The sequence below is a fragment of the Polypterus senegalus genome, chromosome 3 (assembly GCF_016835505.1).
Source record: "Polypterus senegalus isolate Bchr_013 chromosome 3, ASM1683550v1, whole genome shotgun sequence".
NCBI lineage: Eukaryota > Metazoa > Chordata > Cladistia > Polypteriformes > Polypteridae > Polypterus > Polypterus senegalus.
The window spans coordinates 18,486,510-18,507,379 of NC_053156.1; the positions used below are offsets into that span (position 1 = coordinate 18,486,510).

The following is a 20,870-nucleotide window of genomic DNA, read 5'->3' on the forward strand; positions in this document are numbered from 1 at the left end:
GGTCAACAAACAGAGTAGAGGTTCCAAAAAAAATAAATAAATCAATAAACACAGTCCTAATATGAAATCCAAATGTGTGGTCCAAAACAGGGCAGAGGTTCAAGAATCCAGAAAATCAATGAAGGCAATAACAAAGGCACAGATACTCACACGAAACTCTTCACTCCCACAGTGCATTCAAAGTAAACTGCCAGGTACTATGGAAGGCCCTCCCATAAATAGGGTAGAGGGCTGTTCTTGGTGGTGATCGGCAGGTGGCCCCGCCCCTTGGGGAACCAACCACAAAACACATTGGACATAATCTAAGATATTCCCCTTTACCAACACACACAAAGAAAAATGTACACAATAAATTAAATAAACATGAACCCAAACAAATGACATATATTAGACAGTGGATGATGACATTGTGATCTGTAGCGAGAGTAGGGGGCAGGTTGAGCGTACCCTGGAGAGGTAGAGATCTGCTCTAGAGAGGAGAGGAATGAAGGTCAGTAGGACCACCAAGACAGAATACATGTGTGTAAATGAGAGGGATTTCAGTGGAATGGTGAGGATGACACAGGGAGTAGAGTTGGCAAAGGTGGAGGAGTTTAAATACTTGGGATCAACAGTACAGAGTAATGGGGATTGTGGAAGAGAAGTGAAGAAGAGAGTGCAGGCAGGGTGGAGTGGGTGGAGAAGAGTGACAGGAGTGACTTGTGACAGACGAATATTAATAAGAGTGAAAGGGAAGGTCTACAGGACGGTAGTGAGACCAGCTATGTGATATGGGCTGGAGACGGTGGCACTGCCCAGAAAGCAGGAGACAGAGCTGGAGGTGGCAGAGTTAAAGATGTTTAGATTGGCATTGGGTGTGACGAGGATGGACAGGATTAGAAATGAGGACATTAGAGGGTCAGCTCAAGTTGGACGGTTGGGAGACAAAGTCAGAGAGGTGAGATTGTGATGAAGGAACATGTGCAGAGGAGAGATGCTGGGTATAATGGGAGCAGGATGCTAAGGATAGAGCTGCCAGGGAAGAGGAGAAGAGGAAGGCCTAAGAGAAGGTTTATGGATGTGGTGAGAGAGAACATGCAGGTGATGAGTGTGACGAGGACAGAAAGATATGGAACAAGAGCAGCCGGAAGAAGAAGAATCATTTCAACGTGTGGGGCTTTTGCTGAATTCAATTTACAAGCTGGAACTGCAGAACTTTGGTAATTTTGGGTAAACGTAGCTATAGTCATTGTAGGGTCGCCTTTTAGATGTGTGGATTTTTTGAATATCAGATAAATGATGGAATCTAATTTCTTAAAAAATGATTTGTTAATGGATATGGGGATGTTTTGCAATAGGAACTGAAGCTTAGGGAGGATATTCATCTTCATAATGTTAATTCTCCCCGCTAAAGTGAGATGGAGGGTATGTCTTGTTTAATTTTATCTATGCAAACAGCAAATTTTTTGTTGTTAAAGAGCTTTACATTTACTTGTGATGTTGACCCCTAGGTATTTAAACTGATCTGCGATGATAAAAGGGAAGGGGTCCAATCTAATGTCATTTGCTAGAGAATTCACTGGAAAGAGCACACTTGTGTTCTGTTGCTATGTCTCTCTTGTACCACAGTGACCAGAACTGCACAGACTACTCTCAGTGGTGCGTTATGTAGTGTGATCATAATGTCCCTCGACTTAAATGAAGCTTTTTATGATACAACCTAACATGTTATTTACGTGTTTAATCATGTCTGCAGATTGCTTAGCTCAGTGATTCTTAACCTTTATTGAGTCACAGACCCCTTTAAGAATCTAAAGAAAGCTATGGACTCCTTTCCCCAGAAAAATTCAGATAGACACAACTTTGCATGAAATAAATAGAATGTACTTTATTTTTTTTGCCTCATACATATATGACATACACAAAGTATTATTTAACTTTAAAGTAAACAGTCTAAAAATCACAGAGTAATGGCCACTCATTCTAAATATCAAATTACAATCCTCTTGTCCAAATTAAAACAGATCTACTAGTACTAGATAGATAGATAGATAGATAGATAGATAGATAGATAGATAGATAGATAGATAGATAGATAGATATGAAAGGCACTATATGATAGATAGATAGATAGATAGATAGATAGATAGATAGATAGATAGATAGATAGATAGATAGATAGATAGATAGATACTTTATTAATCCCAAGGTGAAATTCACATACTCCAGCAGCAGCATACTGATAAAGAACAATGCGACGATAAGAGTCACATATTGTGGGGGAGGAACGATCTCCTCAGTCTGTCGCTGAAGCTGCTCCTCTGCCTGGAGATGACACTGTTCAGTGGATGCAGTGGATTCTTCATGATTGAAGTCTCTCAGAGTCTGCTCTGCCTCAGGGGACCACTTCCTGAATGAGCGTGTGGTTGTTGGTAGCGCCTTCACTCTTGGTTTGTAGTGAGGCTGAAGCAGAACCAGGTTATGATCTGCGTTCCCAAGCGCAGGCAGCAGGGTGCGCTGTATGCGTCTTTAACGTTTACATAGATAGTACAAGTTGAGCAAGTGCAAAGTATTTACGAATAGGCAAACAGCAGAGTTACCAGTGTGACAGACAGCCAGGTCCCATGCCCGGCAGGGACGCCCCTGCTGCTTATGTTCCGGGGGAGCCACCATGGACAGTCCAGTACCTTCCCCGGAAAGCTTGGTGGCAGCCTCCATGGCTGACGGTGATTCCCCAACCACCTGCAGGGCTCCATGGGAGATGGAGTCCTCCACAGCCTGGTTGGGGGCTCAGATGGCCGCTAGGGGGAGCTGCATGGACTCAGCAGCCTGGCTGGACGAATCTTCAACCCCACCCGGAGGTGCAATTAGGACCAGGTGGTCAAGCAACTGGAACACTTCCGGGTGGGTTATAAAAAGGGCCAGCCACCACCACTCGAGAGCCAGGGTCGGGAGGAGGAGGACTACGCTTGAGGAGGAGTGGTGGAAGAGAAGAAGGATTGTTGGTTGGGTTTTCAGTGTGTGCTTTGGGACTGTGTTTGAGCTGTGTGGCACGGGGAAGACGTGTCCCACAGCTGAAGAAAAATAAAAGTATTTATACTTTTTATACGTGCCTCTGTGTCTTTCTGTGTCGGGTCAGGTGCCTATATAGTGCCTTTGTTACACCAGTTAAATGTTGTAAAAACAGTTCGGAGTAACCCTATTTTGATTTATTTAGGATTTGAAAACTTTAAGGAAAGAAGCGGAGATGGTGTGTAATTTAAGAGGGAAGTGAAAAATACTCTATTGCCACAACCAACTTTAAATTTTCTATTTGACAAATAACAAGAAAACCATTCTATTGCCGTTCCAGATAAACCAACCCACCCATTACTTGGACCTCTTTTATAAGTTGAGTTGGATAAAAGCATCTGCACAAAACATTGCAAATGGTTACTCTATCAGGTGGGCGGGCGTTAACATATCATTATCTCTTGGACCAATAGGGTGAGTTTTCCACATTCGACTTATACGACCGACATTATAAAATACCGGACATTATACGATAAAATCAAGTCCTGACTTATCCACGGGAGGTCTGAAGACCTCAGACAGTTGCCCAGTGTCACGCGCAGAGGGACAGTTCAGAACAACAGTTTAATTAATAATAACTGTTTAATCCGAATTCTCATCACAACCGCACAGTGTCCAATACTGATCCCAGAACATACCAACACGCCCAAAGAAGAGGTGGTAGTAGCTTATGATTTATTACTCATCTGATTGGCCAGCAGGCACATCCGTATCTCCACACCCAGTGTTGGCCTTAAGCACATGCCTTGGGTTTGCCATTAGGACCAGCAGCAGATGTTAAGTCTGAGGGGCTGGTTGTCTGGGCAAGGGGCAGTTGTGGTTGCAATGAGCATAAATCAGCATAAAAGTTGTTTAGCTTGTCAGGAAGGGAGTCATTACTTGTTGAGGTTGTATTTACCTATCCCGTGTTCTGTGGTGGTCTGGATGTCTTGCCACACACACCTGGGGTCGGAGTTTTTGAAATGATCCTCAGTTTGTTGCTTGAATTTCTGTTTGGCTCTCCTGATGCCCTTTTTCAGGTTGGCCCCTGGGATGTGCTGAAGGTCTCGGCGTCGCAAGATCTGAAAATGGCATTGCAGGCTTTCAGCTGGAGTCTAACCCCTCTATTCATTCAAGGCTTCTGGTTAGGGAAGGTCTTAACCTGTTTGTATGTTGCGAGTTCATTAATGCTAGTATTGATATAATCTAGGACAAAAGTGGTGTACCTTTCAACATCCACTTCCGAGTCCCGAGTGGCATTGGTGGCAAACAAGCTCCAGTCTGTGTACCGAAACTTCTGATGTAAAGCAGAGTCTGCCACTTCAGGTCAGACTTTCACTGTCCTCACTGAAGGCCTCATGCATCTGATAAGTGGTGTGTATGTAGGACAGAGGAGCAGGGAGAGGGGACCTGATTGTCCAAAGTGGGGGAGCGGAAAGCAATATTTGTATATACAGTGGTGTGAAAAACTATTTGCCCCCTTCCTGATTTCTTATTCTTTTGCATGTTTGTCACACAAAATGTTTCTGATCATCAAACACATTTAACCATTAGTCAAATATAACCCCATTAAACACAAAATGCAGTTTTTAAATGATGGTTTTTATTATTTAGGGAGAAAAAAAAATCCAAACCTACATGGCCCTGTGTGAAAAAGTAATTGCCCCCTGAACCTAATAACTGGTTGGGCCACCCTTAGCAGCAATAACTGCAATCAAGCGTTTTGATAACTTGCAATGAGTCTTTACGGCGCTCTGGAGGAATTTTGGCCCACTCATCTTTGCAGAATTGTTGTAATTCAGCTTTATTTGAGGGTTTTCTAGCATGAACCGCCTTTTTAAGGTCATACCATAGCATCTCAATTGGATTCAGGTCAGGACTTTGACTAGGCCACTCCAAAGTCTTCATTTTGTTTGTCTTCAGCCATTCAGAGGTGGATTTGCTGGTGTGTTTTGGGTCATTGTCCTGTTGCAGCACCCAAGATCGCTTCAGCTTGAGTTGACGAACAGATGGCGGACATTCTCCTTCAGGATTTTTTGGTAGACAGTAGAATTCATGGTTCCATCTATCACAGCAAGCCTTCCAGGTCCTGAAGCAGCAAAACAACCCCAGACCATCACACTACCACCACCATATTTTACTGTTGGTATGATGTTCTTTTTCTGAAATGCTGTGTTCCTTTTACGCCAGATGTAACGGGACATTTACCTTCCAAAAAGTTCAACTTTTGTCTCATCAGACCACAAGGTATTTTACCAAAAGTCTTGGCAATCATTGAGATGTTTCTTAGCAAAATTGAGACGAGCCCTAATGTTCTGTTTGCTTAACAGTGGTTTGCGTCTTGGAAATCTGCCATGCAGGCCGTTTATGCCCAGTCTCTTTCTTATGGTGGAGTCGTGAACACTGACCTTAATTGAGGCAAGTGAGGCCTGCAGTTCATTAGACGTTGTCCTGGGGTCTTTTGTGACCTCTCGGATGAGTCGTCTCTGCGCTCTTGGGGTAATTTTGGTCGGCCGCCACTCCTGGGAAGGTTCACCACTGTTCCATGTTTTTGCCATTTGTGGATAATGGCTCTCACTGTGGTTCACTGGAGTCCCAAAGCTTTAGAAATGGCTTTATAACCTTTACCAGACTGATAGATCTCAATGACTTCTGTTCTCATTTGTTCCTGAATTTCTTTGGATCTTGGCATGATGTCTAGCTTTTGAGGTGCTTTTGGTCAACTTCTCTGTGTCAGGCAGCTCCTATTGAAGTGATTTCTTGATTGAAACAGGTGTGGCAGTAATCAGGAAACTGAACTCAGGTGTGATACACCACAGTTAGGTGATTTTTGAACAAGGGGGCAATTACTTTTTCACACAGGGCCATGTAGGTTTGGATTTTTTTTCCTCCCTAAATAATAAAAACCATCATTTAAAAACTGCATTTTGTGTTTACTTGTGTTATATTTGACTAATGGTTAAATGTGTTTGATGATCAGAAACATTTTGTGTGACAAACATGCAAAAGAATAAGAAATCAGGAAGGGGGCAAATAGTTTTTCACACCACTGTATATGGCGTGTACGACGGTGCAGGTCCACTCCAGGATCCCTCTTCTCAATTGGTGACCCCTTGAACACAACACCGTTGATAGTTGTGACCGAATGAGCTGGCTGATGGGGACATATCACACATGGAGCAAGAGGATGATGTTAAAAGTGTTCCATGCTTTTATTGAAAAGAATCAAACCAAAAACAGTGTCCGCAGTGCAGTGCTTCAAAAAGTCCATAAAAACAAGTGAACAGTGAGGGATAAAAACACAGTAAATAAATCTATTATAAGCAGAGGTTAAAAATGCAGTCACTGGCTCCTTCAGATCCTAGCCCACCTCCTTCTTCAAACATGCAAAAGAATAAGAAATCAGGAAGGGGCAAATAGTTTTTCACACCACTGTATGTGGTCTACGAAACTGTCATCTCAGGTGGGGCAGGAGACATTTTGATGAAACTTGGGGAATACAGTTCTGAAGCTGCAAGGATTGATTAAGCTCGCAGTACTGAAAGCCCCATCTGGATGTTCTTTCATTGCAAGCTAAGCATTGGCATCCGGTGGTACAAACACGACAGCAATAACGATACAGTTGAAGTCTGACGTTTACGCGCACATGGGGTGAATTCTTTTAAACTCACTTTATAACCTTCTACAGATTTTATACTAACAGACTATAAGTTTGGCAATTCGTGTAAGACGTCCATTTTGTGTGGGGTAAAAGTCATTTCCAGCAGTGTTCACAGACCTCAGACTATTTCACATTTTGTCGACCGGATCACAATTCCAGTGGGTTCCCATACACTTTGTTAATATTTGCTAGCATTTCCTTTACATTGTTTCACTCGAGCCAAATGTTTGGAGTGGTCTTCCACAAGCTTCTTACAATATGTTGCTGGAGTTTTGACCCATTTCTTCAGACAGCGTTGGCCTCCTCGCTCACACAGTCAGATTGAAGTCAGGGCTTTGTGATGGCCACTCCAATACCTTAACCTTGTTTGCCTGGCCACAACTTGAGAGGTCTGCTTGGGGGTCCTTGTCGATTTGGTACACCCATTTGTAACTGCGCTTCAGCTTCTTTGCTAAGCTCTTGAGATGTTGCCAAAGTTTTATATCCATCATTTTCCTTCCTCGTGATGCTGTCTATTTTGTGAAGTGCACCAGTCTCTCCTGCAGCCCCCACAACATGATGCTTCCACCCCCATGCTTTGGCTTACAAGCCTCACCCTTTGTCTTCCAAACATAATGATGGTCATTATGTCCAAACAGTCTGATCTTGGATTCATCAGGCCAGAGGACATTTGTCCAGAAGGTAAGATCTTTGTCACCATGTGCCATTGCACAACACAAACTGGCTTTTTAATGGCGGCTTTGGAGTGGCCTCTTTTTCCTTGCTGAGTAGCTTTTCAGGTGATGTTGATATCAGACTTGTTTTACTGTGAATATCGAGACTTGTCTACCTGTGTCCTCCAGCATCTTCTCAAGGTCCTTTGCTGTTGTTCTGGGATTGATTTGCACCTTTCATACCAAAGTACGTTCTTCTGAAGAAGACAGAATGAGTTCCCTTTCTGAGTGGTATGATGACTGGGTGGTCCCTGGATGTTTATATGTCCATCCATCCATCCATTTTCTAACCCGCTGAATCCGAATACAGGGTCACGGGGGTCTGCTGGAGCCAATCCCAGCCAACACAGGGCACAAGGCAGGAACCAATCCTGGGCAGGGTGCCAACCCACCGCAGGACACACACAAACACACCCACACACCAAGCACACACTAGGGCCAATTTAGAATCGCCAATCCACCTAACCAGCATGTCTTTGGATTGTGGGAGGAAACCGGAGCACCTGGAGGAAAACCACGCAGACACGGGGAGAACATGCAAACTCCACGCAGGGAGGACCCGGGAAGCAAACCCTGGTCTCCTAACTGCGAGGCAGCAGCGCTACCACTGCACCACCGTGCCGCCCATGTTTATATGTGTGTATTATTATTTGTACAGATGAATGTGACACCTTCAGGTGTTTGCCAGTTGTTCTCAAGGATGAACCAGATTTGTGGAGGCCCACCATTATGTTTCTGAGGTCTTGGCTGATATTTTATGATTTTCCCATTATGTCAAGCCGACAGGCCGTGAGTTCGATGGTTGGCCTTAACACACATCCACACATTGACTCTCCAGTTAAGCTAACTGGATATCAGAAGCTAATTGTCAAATTGCCTAAAGGCTTGACATCATTTTCTGGAGTTTTCCAAGCTGTTTAACGGCACAGTTAACAAAGTGTTGGTAAACTTGTGGCCCACTAGAATTGTGATATGGCCAAGAAAAAGTGAATACTCGGAGGTCAGTGAATCTTCTTCTTCTTCTTTATGCTACTCCCATCAGGGGTCACCACAGTTGATCATTTTATTCCATATCTTTCTGTACTTTCCATCTTGCTCTGTTACACTCATCACCTGCATGTCCTCTCTCACCACATCCATAAACCTTCTCTTAGACCTTCCTCTTTTTCTCTTTCCCGACAGCTCTATCCTTAGCATCCTTCTCCCAGTATACCCAGCATCTCTCCTCTGCACATGTCCAAACCAACACAATCTCGCCTCTCTGACTTTGTTTCCCAACAGTCCCACCTGAGCTGACCCTCTAATGTCCTCACTTCTAATCCTGTCCATCCTCGTCACCCCCAAATCTTAGCATCTTTAACTCTGCCACCTCCAGCTCTGTCTCCTGTGCCACCGTCTCCAGCCCATATCACACAGCTGGTCTCACTACCGTCCTGTAGACCTTCCCTTTCACTCTTGCTGATACCCGTCTGTCACCAATCACTCCTGACACTCTTCTCCACCCACTCCACCCTGCCTGCACTCTCTTCTTCACTTCTCTTCCACAATCCCCATTACTCTGTACTGTTGATCCCAAGTATTTAAACTCATCCACCTTCACCAACTCTACTCCCCTCATCCTCACCATTCCACTGACCTCCCTCTCATTCACACACATGTATTCTGCCTTGGTGGTCCTACTGACCTTCATTCCTCTCCTCTCCAGAGCAGATCTCCACCTCTCCACCTCTCTCTTGGAAAAAATGACTTTTGTTCTGCACAAAGTATATTCTTCAACAATATGCCAAGCTCATAGTTTGTTAGTATAAAATCTGTGGAGGGATTATGAAGTGAGTTTTATAGAATTCACCCTAAGTGTATGTGAACTTCTGACTTCAACTAAACTGCTCAAAAAATTAAAGGACCACTTTAAAAACACATCAGATCTCAATGCTGGCTATCTCTATAGCAATGGACTGATATGGTGATGTGTTAGGAATGAAAGGATGGAAATGAAAATGATCAACCTAAAGAGGGCTGAACTCAAAGACACCCCGAAAATCAAAGGGAAAAAATGATGGTGCAGGCAGGCGAGTCCATTTGGCCAAAATGTCATTGCAGGAACTCCAAATCGTACTCAGTAGTTTGTATGGACCCCCAACCCACGTGTTTGTATGCATGCCTGACAATGTCCTAATGAGACGACGGATGGTGCCCTGGGAGATCTCCTCCCAGATCTGGACCAGGGCATCACTGAGCTCCTGGACAGTCTGAGGCATCAGATGGACCGAAACATAATGTCCCACCCAGAGGTGTTGTATTGGATTGAGGTCAGGTGAGTGAGCGTGGGGGCAGTCAATGGTATCAATTCCTTCATCCTCTCGCCACATGAGGCCGGGCATTGTCGTGCACCAGGAGGAACCCAGCATAGAGTCTGACAATGGGTCCAGGAATTTCATCCCGATGTAGCCTGTAGAGGTCTGTGCATCCCTCCATAGATATGCCCCCACCCCAGACCACCAAACCAGTCATGCTGAACGATGTGACAGGCAGCATAACGTTCTCCACGGCTTCTCCAGACCCTTTCACGTCTGTCACGTGTGCTCAGGGTGAACCTGCTCTCATCTGTGAAAAGCACAGGGTGCCCGTCAGTGGTGGACCTGCCAATTCTGGTATTCTATGGCAAATGCCAATCGAGCTCCACGGTGCCCACTAGGGGACACCAGGCCCTCAGGCCACCCTCATGAAGTCTGTTTCTGATTATTTGGTTAGAGACATTCACACCAGTGACCTGCCTACCTGCTGGAGGTCCTTTTGTAGGCTCTGGCAGTGCTCATCCTGTTCCTCCTTGGCCAAAGGAGCAGATACCTGGGGGGTCCTGCTGATGGGTTAAGGACCTTCTACGAGGGGCCCTGTCCAGCTCTCCTAGAGTAACTGTCTGTCTCCTGAAATCTCCTCCATGGCCTTGAGACTGTGCTGGGAGAAACAGCAAATCTTCTGGAAATGGAAGGCACGTATTGATGTGCCTGCCATCCTGGAGAAGTTGGACTACCTGTGCCAGCTCTGCAGGGTCCAGGTATGCCCTTATGCTACCAGTAGTGACACTGACCATAGCCAAATGCAAAACGAGTGACAAAACAAATGAGAAGGGAAAAATGTCAGTGGCCTCCCTCCACCTGTTAAACCATTCATTCCTGTTTTAGGGGTCGTCTCATTGTGGCCCCTCTAATCACCAAAGCAGCTGAAACTGAGTAACAAGCCCCTCTGCTGCTTCACTGACCAGATCAATAGCCCAGAAGAGTCATTGACTTGATGCTATACTCGGATTAAAAAGACTTCAATTCATTTTTTTGAGCAGTATATATATATATATTATTTATTGTTGCGGGATCTACCACTCTAATACACACTGTAAATGGTGCTATATAGCGCCCGACACGGCACAGACTTAAGCAGAGGCACGTGTAAAATAAACAGGCTTTTTATTTTTCTCTTCAGCCGTGAGGCACGTCTTCCCCGTGTCCCACAGGCCCAACACAGTCCCAAAAGCTCAAAACACCGTCTAAACAACCCTTCCTGGCACCACCACTCCTCCCAGGCAACCTCGTCCTCTTCCTCCCGATTCTGGCTACCCAGTGGTGGAGGCTGGCTCGTTTTATACCCCACCCGGAAGTGTTCCAGGTGCTTGACCACCTGGTCCTAATTGCACCCCCGGGTGGGGCTGAAGATTCGTCCTGTCAGGCTCTTGAGTCGTGGCAGCGACCCCTAGCGGCCACCCCTCTCCCAACCAGGCTGTAGAGGACTCCATGTCCCATGGAGCCACGTGGGAGAGTGGGAAATGAACATTGGCCAGGGAGGCTACCACCTAGCGTCCCGGGGGAGGTAATGAGCTGTCCATGATGGCTCCCCCGGAACATATGCAGCAGGGGCGTCCCGACCGGGCATGGGACAACACAGACAGAGTAAACAGGCAGGGTCGGGGGGCCAGGTCAGTGGCCAAGTTATAATGTTCCCTGCATCACCCCTCGGGCGACCGGCACGTTGCGTAGGGCAGCGGTCAGCTTGTAGTTGTTTCTGTGGCGCTGCAAATCTGTGGTTGCCTTGGTGAAGGACAAGAAACCCTCAACAGATGTGGCAGTCGCTCTTCTGCATGTCGTCCCATTGGGGAGGGTCTCAAAAGAGTTGAGAAGTCTCACAATATATATACATATACTTAATCATCAGATATTCTAAATCAGCAGAGCAATGACTTTACGTTACAAGTGTCTGCACACCAAGCATTGTTCACAAATATGTTGGGGGGTTTGCTGAAGCCTCGCCTGAATATCTCTACGCTTTCCTCTCCTTTGTTTACGATTTCGACGCCACCACTGGGCTATTCCCGCCGGTGGAGCCGATTTGCTAGACCGTGGTGTTCTGGCAGTCTCTGACTGTAGCTGAACGTTGTCCACTGCTGCGTTTTTACAAAGGAAGTCAATGTTCAGAAGTTGTAGTCGACTAGACGATATATTCACACGACTGTATTGGGGAAAAATACATATTAACCATAATACTATTAATTGGTAAAAAGTGGGAAGACGCAGGCTGTCGCGATGTACACACGTCGCCGCCATGCTGTTAACAGACACAAATATACAGGAGTGCTAACAAACAGTATAATCCTGTATTTTACTAAAAGTTAGAAGTTGTAATTTATGACCTCTGACTCAGAAAATGGAAAGAAAACGTTCCCCAAACTCGGAATTCCTAGTCGCAAACTCAGACCTGGTCTCTCACAACAGACATCAGATTATGATGTACAGTAATCCCTCCTCGATTGTGGGGGTTGCGTTCCAGACCCCCCCACGATAGTTGAAAATCCGCGAAGTAGAAACCATATGTTTCTATGGTTATTTTTACATATTTGAAGCCCTTATAAACTCTCCCACACTGTTTATAAATATTCCCCGCAGAAGTTATACAGCATAATCCCTTTGTATTCTCTTAGATATTAGGTAAGATTCATTGAAATTATGTATATAAACACACTGTTTATATACAGTGAAACCTAAATATTTAAAAGATATCGAGTGTCTCCGATATCACATATGTTACAGCCATTACGATAGACATGCCACCAGCAATAAATACGTACAATACAACAAAAATAGTATACAGTAAATGTGTGTACAGTGACACTAAACGTACGTACATGTACTAAGTACTGTAAGTAGAAAATTAATTATGGTTACTCACCAACAATGACACGATGACTTGTCCGATAACAATGAGTTTTATTTTACTGCACAACAAAGGAGAGCGTCACAGCTCTTCTAAAGGTGCCTCTTCAGGCGACTGTGTAGCACTGCCGTTGTTCTTCTTCCAACAGTCTTCAATCCAAATCCCTAAAGCAGATTCCATCCGGACTACTGCCTTATTATTACATCCACTTACAACTCGTTTTGCACCCTGGTTAAAAGGACACTGCGGCCGTAGATCTTATATTCCTTTCCTACTTTTTAAATAAAAAGAATCGTAGCCTTCAACAAATCCAAAATGTTTACCTTTTCAGCAATCGTTAACATCTTCCATGTGCGCTTCGGCACGGCCCCTGAAGCAGTAGCAGATCGTTTTGGAGCCATAATGAAGGGCTTGACTATGCACAAAACACAAAAGAGCACAACTTTTTACACAGAGAAACACGTTGATATTGAATGAGCGAGACGAGACTTCCTGGTTAACACTGCATTCAGCACGCAGGAACTTAACTGCGTGCTCTGATTGGTTAGCTTCTCAGTCAGGAGAACTTAACTGCGTGCTCTGATTGGTTAGCTTCTTAGTCAGGAGAACTTAACTGCGTGCTCTGATTGGTTAGCTTCTTAGTCAGGAGAACTTAACTGCGTGCTCTGATTGGTTAGCTTCTTAGTCATCCGCCAAATAGCGTCCCTTGTATGAAATCAACTGGGCAAACCAACTGAGGAAGCGTGTACAGGAAGTAAAAACACACATTGTCCGCAGAACCCGCGAAGCAGCGAAAAATCCGCGTTATATATTTAGTTATGCTTTCATATAAAATCCGCGATAGAGCGAAACCGCGAAAGTCAAACCGCGATATAGCGAGGGATTACTGTAAATCCAAAATGGCGACCTAGACAGTGAACAGTAACACCGTATAGGTATGTTTATTAGAAGAATTTACTTTAAACGAATCAACTCAATTCAAAACAACTGATTATTGAGAAGGTAAGCATTTACATTACTAGAATGAACAGTAACAGACTAACCGATGTAAGCTTGATATGCATTGCGCTCAATGATTGCTGTGTGACTTTTTAAAAATTACAGCTGCCAAGCAGAAAAAAGTTCTATTTATCGCGACCAAGAGAATAAAATTTTTTCTTAGGCGTGACAACATACTTTTTGCACCGTTCTCACTCATCGGTTTCTACTTTGATACGGACTATGTAACTATTTAGTTAGGGTCTGTTGCTGAAACACCAACTTTCATGGCGGTACTCATGTTTACTTTCCCACTGGGGTAACACAAATGCGCGAGGGTCACAAATAATGCCAATTGCAACATCCGACTTCCCACCTCTGCTGTATGATGAATGCAACATAATACTACAGCTGTCACTTCCTGTCAACAAAAACATTTATTTCTATAGCACATTTTCATACAACTGCGGTGGGCTGGCGCCCTGCCCAGGGTTTGTTTCCTGCCTTGCGCCCTGTGTTGGCTGGGATTGCCTCCAGAAGACCCCGTGACACCCTGTAGTTAGGATATAGCGGGTTGGATAATGGATGGATGGATTTTCATACAAATGGTGTAGCTCAAAGTGCTTTACAAGGTTAAGAAAGAAAAGTTTATAAAAAATAGAAATATAAAAATAAGATTAGGCAATACTAAATCTTCATCTTTTGGCAGCTGCTATTATGGGTTGCCACAGCGGATTATCTTGTTCCATATCTTCCTGGCAATACTATATTAGGCAATACTAAACAGCAAAGAATAAAGTAAGGTCTGATGGCTGGGAGGACAGAAAAAGCAAAAAAATAAAATAAATAAATGCAAGAGGGCTGGGGACAAAAAAAAAAAAAAAAAAAAATCTGCAGGGGTTCCGAGGCCACCAGACCACCCCCCGGGCTTTGTACCTAACTTCAATGATCTCAATCAGTCCTTGTGGTTCTCAGGCTTCAAGTGAAAGAATTACATGCTATTGGTCATGTGGACATTGGGCCTGCAATCCATCAATGTAGAGACGACGTGGTGCCCTGATCAGGTGGTGGGAGCACAGATCTCCATCACAGAGAACCGGAAAAAGAACAGCAGAGAAAGAAGGGGTTAATACGGATTGCGGAACCATGATAGAAATAATTCAATGCATATACAGAATAACATAAAGCTCTGAGAAAGCCATGTTATAATAATGAGTTTTTAGCAGTTTGTTGAAGTGCTCCACCGTATCAGCCTGGTGAATTTCTATCGGTCAGCTCTTCAGATTTCAGGTGCCTAACAGCAGAAGGCCGCCTCACCACGTCTTTGGAATTCTAAGCAGGCCCTCATTTGAAGATCTAAGGTTACGATTTGCAGTGTGAGGTGAAAGGCATTCTGAAATATAGGATAGAGCAGATTATTGAAGGCTTTGTAAACCATCAGCAGGATTTTAAAGTCAATTCTAAATGGCACGGGTAACCAGTGTAGTGACGCTAAGACTGGAGTGATGTGCTCGGATTTTCTCTTCCTAGTTAAGATTCTGGCAGCTGTATTCTGCACACGTTGTTAATGATTGATGTCTTTTTTGGGTGGTCCTGAGAGGAGTGCCTTACAGTAATCTAGCTGCCTCAAAACCAAAGTGTTAACTCATTTTTCAGTATCTTGCACTTATAAGGGATCTAACTTTTGCTCTATTCCTTAAGTGAAAAAATGCTGTCCTGGTAACCTGACTAACGTGTGATTTTAAATTTAGGTCAGAGTCAATAATTACCCCTACATTCTTTACCTCTGTCTTGACTGTCGATACACGGTACAGCCATCTTGGATTTTGAGGTTGGGGTTAGTGTCATTCTTACGAGTTTACAACTCATGGAGGCCTTCCAGTTGAAAAGTCCAACTTGGAACTCGGAAATTCTGACTTTCCATCTCAAATGGAACACAGTAAAAGACTGAATGGGGAATGAGGAGGAGGAGGGGTTTAGGAACATGCGCTGATATTGTGTTGCTGGCTTTTGCTAAATTGATCCATTGTGTATGTGTGTGTGTGTGCGTGCGCATATTCAGCCTTTGTTGGCCTTGTGCCCTATCATTCATGATATTCATGCCAGTTTTCTTTCCACCCTGACCTGGATAAATGGGTTAGGAAGATGGATAAAAAGGTGATTCTTTGGAAGCAGCCAGGATTCTTTACAATTAACTATAATTTTAATTATAGCGGGTTCCTAAATACAGGATCCCCTGCAGTAATACGCTTGCCGCGTCATAATATTCCGCACAAATGTATCGTAACGGTGCTGAGGAAAGTACGGCGACATTACAGACACGAGTAAGCGCCTCGAAGTGTGCGACAGCAAGTGAAGCTCCGGGCGATGAATGAGACGGATGACAATAAAACAAGTTTCCCCAAAGTAGGTCGGGTCACGTGACACGGGTCTTGCGCGCGCGCGCGCGAGGGGTTTGAACAGTTCCGCATCTAGAAAGACGAACGAGACGCGTGCACTTCTTTCTGCGTTTTTTTTTATTTTTCTTTGCATTCTTTTTTTGTTTACTTTCTTCCCATCTCCTGTCTTCTGTAGCTCACGTGAAACTTACTACACCTTCGACCCTTTCTCTCCCCGCCCCCCCCCCTCGTTCTCGTCCTTACGAGTGCCGCGCGCTCGCAGGCCCGACTTGCCTCGGCCAATCCCTGTGATGCACACTGACTCCTGAGTGCTTCATACCGGCCTGGCCGCCCAATGGAGGGCCCGGTTGCTCGAGTGGAGAGGGGCGGCCCTCCGGTCGAGTGCGCGTGTCTGTGGCCCTGTTGTAGTTTTAAACGAGGAAGGAGCGGGAGAGACGATAAGGTCGCGCCGTTAGTGTTGTTTTGATTTTTGTCTGCTTTTGTTTTTATTCTCCCCACTGCATTTTGCCGCTGCAGAAGCTGACGTTTTCTCGAAAGTTTCCAGGCGGGAATTTCGGTTTTCTTTTTTATTTTATTGGTGGGTTTGTTTTTGTTCTAATCTTGAATACGCATCGAGAAGACGCTCCAGTGAGTGTGAGCGCCCGACTCCGGGCTGCACGCCCCGGACGCCGAGCGGACTCCGCTTCCCGCTTTCCTCCACTGACGCCCGGTGGCTGCACTCGGACGATGTTCCAGAAAGTCTGCGATCTTATCGGTCTCGGCGGCCCGAGTCCCGAAAGCGCACCTCGATCAGACCGAGGCCTCTGGGCTTCCATTGCAGAGCGGGGCGGCGAGCCATCTGTGGACAAGCGGAGTTCCAACGCACAGCGGAGCGGCACCTTTGAAACGAGGAGCACGTTGGGCGGCAGAGTAGGCAAGCGAGCGCTGGAGAGGTAAGTGGGCGCCGTCTGGAGCTACTGATTTGTGTGGGGAAATACGGTGAAAAGGTGCGGACCGACCAGAAAAGTGTGATGGGAAGCGTGACAATGTGATCAAACCTGCAACTGCTCCAAGGGTATCCAGTCCAGCGTGGATGTGGGATCCAAGCGTACAGCACACGTGCAAACGCACGCGTGGTACTGCATTTAAAAAACAAAAAATCTTGCCGGTACGGACCTGTCAGTTTGTGTGTGTGTGTGTGTGCGCGCAGACGGATTGGCAAGGAAAGCGAAACACTTTTATAGGAATTGTCTGCCATTGCGGGGATGCCAGTACTTCAGAGATCTCAGTAATCAGTAACGGCTTTAATGAGCAGCAAGAATTGGCTTCTCATTAAGAAACTGGTTGGAGTGAAAATGGCTTGAGTTTGACGTTCCAGTTTAGCTGATCATCTGTTGGCTTGTTTCACATCTCATTTCTGTTTGGCTGACATTTAATGAAGAAATGAATGAATTCAGGGGACGGAATCCTTAAAAACAGGGCTATGAAAATGAAGGGAAAAGGAGTTAATCAGCAGTGAAAACTGCTTGTCGATTAGGAAAAGCTTAGGATGAAAACCTGCAGCCACAGCGACCCACCAGGACTGGAGTTGGACACCCTTGATTTAGGGCTACCAGTCAGTAGTACTACAGTCCGTCTCTGGGCACACTCATGCAAAATGGTGAAGCATTGGATTTAAAGACACCAGTCACTGTGTTTCAGTCGCTGGTACACCAGTTTGTCATTGGGCACACGTGCAGAAACTGAAAGATTCAATTTAGAGTCACAAGTCAGTGGGGTGTTGGTCTATCACCTGGCACACACATTCCCACATGAGAGGCTTCATTTACCACCTGTCAGTGGTACTCCAGTTTTTCCCTGAGCACATTCACATGTAGACGCACAAAGGCTCAGTTTAGAGTCAGCAGGCCACCAGTCTGCCACCTGACACGCTTGTGTACTGTAGCCACTGAAAGGTTCAATTTAGAGTCGCCAGTCTTTGGGATGCTGGGCTGTCACAGGTCATACTCGCATGCAGACATTGAAAGGCTTAGTTTACAGCCACCATTCTGTCATTGAGCACAGTAGTATACGACACTTCTTTTTTCCTCTTTCGGCTGCTCCCGTTAGTGGTTGCCACAGCGGATCATCTCTTTCCATATCTTCCTGTCCTCGTCATCTTGCTCTGTCACACTCATCACCTGCATGTCCTCTCTCACCACATCCATAAACCTTCTCTTAGGCCTTCCTCTTTTCCTCTTCCCTGGCAGCTCTATCCTTAACATCCTTCTCCCAATATACTCCTCATCTCTCCTCTGTACATGTCCAAACCAACATAGTCTCACCTCTCTGACTTTGTCTCCCAACCGTCCAACTTGAGCCGACCCTCTAAGGTCCTCATTTCTAATCCATCTTCGTCACACCCAATCCAAATCTTGGCATCTTTAACTCTGCCACCTCTAGCTCTGTCTTCCTGCTTTCTGGTCAGTGCCACCGTCTCCAGCCCATATAACATAGCTGGTCTCACTACCGTCCTGTAGACCTTCCCTTTCACTCTTATTAATACTCGTCTGTCACAAGTCACTCCTGACACTCTTCTCCACCCACTCCACCCTGCCTGCACTCTCTTCTGCACTTCTCTTCCACAATCTCCATTACTCTGTACTGTTGATCCCAAGTATATAAACTCCTCCACCTTCACCAACTCTACTCCCTCATCCTCACTGCTCCACTGAGCTCCCTCTCATTCAGACACATGTATTGTGTCTTGGTGCTCCTACTGACCTTCATTCCTCTCCTCTCTAGAGCAGATCTCCACTTCTCCAGGGTCTCCTCAACCTGCTCCCTACTAACGCTACAGATCACAATGTCATCAGCAAACATCACAGTCCACTGTCTAATCTCATCTGTCAACCTGTCCATCACCATTGCAAATACAGGGGCTTGCAAAAGTATTTGGCCCCCTTGAACTTTTCCACATTTTGTCACATTACAGCCACAAACATGAGTCAATTTTATTGGAATTCCACGTGAAAGACCAATACAAAGTGGTGTACACGTGAGAAGTGGAACGAAAATCATACATGATTCCAAACATTTTTTACAAATAAATAACTGAAAAGTGGGGTGTGCGTACTTATTCAGCCCCCTGAGTCAATACTTTGTAGAACCACCTTTTGCTGCAATTACAGCTGCCAGTCTTTTAGGGTATGTCTCTACCAGCTTTGCACATCTAGAGACTGAAATCCTTGCCCATTCTTCTTTGCAAAACAGCTCCAGCTCAGTCAGATTAGATGGACAGCGTTTGTGAACAGCAGTTTTCAGATCTTGCCACAGATTCTCGATTGGATTTAGATCTGGACTTTGACTGGGCCATTCTAACACATGGATATGTTTTGTTTTAAACCATTCCATTGTTGCCCTGGCTTTATGTTTAGGGTTGTTGTCCTGCTGGAAGGTGAACCTCCGCCCCAGTCTCAAGTCTTTTGCAGACTCCAAGAGGGTTTCTTCCAAGATTGCCCTGTATTTGGCTCCATCCATCTTCCCGTCAACTCTGACCAGCTTCCCTGTCCCTGCTGAAGAGAAGCACCCCCAGAGCATGATGCTGCCACCACCATATTTGACAGTGGGGATGGTGTGTTCAGAGTGATGTGCAGTGTTAGTTTTCTGCCACGCATAGCGTTTTGCATTTTGGCCAAAAAGTCTGACCAGAGCACCTTCTTCCACATGTTTGCTGTGTCCCCCACATGGCTTGTGGCAAACTGCAAACGGGACTTCTTATGGTTTTCTGTTAACAATGGCTTTCTTCTTGCCACTCTTCCATAAAGGCCAACTTTGTGCAGTGCACGACTAATAGTTGTCCTATGGACAGATTCCCCACCTGAGCTGTAGATCTCTGCAGCTCGTCCAGAGTCACCATGGGCCTCTTGGCTGCATTTCTGATCAGCGCTCTCCTTGTTCGGCCTGTGAGTTTAGGTGGACGGCCTTGTCTTGGTAGGTTTACAGTTGTGCCATACTCCTTCCATTTCTGAATGATCGCTTGAACAGTGCTCTGTGGGATGTTCAAGGCTTTGGAAATCTTTTTGTAGCCTAAGCCTGCTTTAAATTTCTCAATAACTTTATCCCTGACCTGTCTGGTGTGTTCTTTGGACTTCATGGTGGTGTTGCTCCCAATATTCTCTTAGACAACCTCTGAGGCCGTCACAGAGCAGCTGTATTTGTACTGACATTAGATGACACACAGGTGCACTCTATTTAGTCATTAGCACTCATCAGGCAATGTCTATGGGCAACTGACTGCACTCAGACCAAAGGGGGCTGAATAATTACGCACACCCCACTTTGCAGTTATTTATTTGTAAAAAATGTTTGGAGTCGTGTGATTTTCGTTCCACTTCTCACGTGTACACCACTTTCACGTGGAATTCCAATGAAATTGATTCATGTTTGTGGCTGTAACGTGACAAAATGTGGAAAAGTTCAAGGGGGCCGAATACTTTTGCAAGCCATTGTATGGGCTCAGAGCTGATCCCTGATGTAATCCCACCTCCATCCTGAATGCATCCATCATATACGACACTGAAAGGTTTAATTTAGGGTTACCAGTCAGTGGGATGTTGGCACACTTTGCACACACACTGAGAGGGCCACCTGTCAGTGGTACACCAGGCACATTCACATGCAGGCACTAAAAAGCTCGGTTTAGAGTTGCCAGGGCACAAGTCTGTCATCGGGCACACACGTGTAGACAGTGAGTTGTTTAGTTTATCTTCGGCCACATTCACATGCTGACACTGAATTTTGAACTACCAGCCAGTGGGATGGTGGTCTGTCACCAGGCACACTCATGCTCATAATGAGAGGCCCCAGTTAAGGCCATTTGTCAGTGGTACACCAGTCTGTCTCTGAAGGCTCATTTTAGAGTCCCTGGGG

General features: G+C 45.3%; 1 protein-coding gene across 1 annotated transcript in view; it reads left to right on the top strand.

Moving 5' to 3' along the window:
- Positions 1 to 15,988: 15,988 nt before the first annotated feature.
- The window catches only part of si:dkey-21c19.3 (sentrin-specific protease 1), an 82,206-nt gene continuing 77,324 nt past the window's right edge, over positions 15,989 to 20,870 (top strand). The window contains exon 1 of the mRNA XM_039746723.1: positions 15,989 to 16,912. Within this exon, the coding sequence (XP_039602657.1) occupies positions 16,707 to 16,912 (206 nt within the window). The 5' untranslated portion in view covers positions 15,989 to 16,706. The remainder of the gene's footprint in view (positions 16,913 to 20,870) is intronic.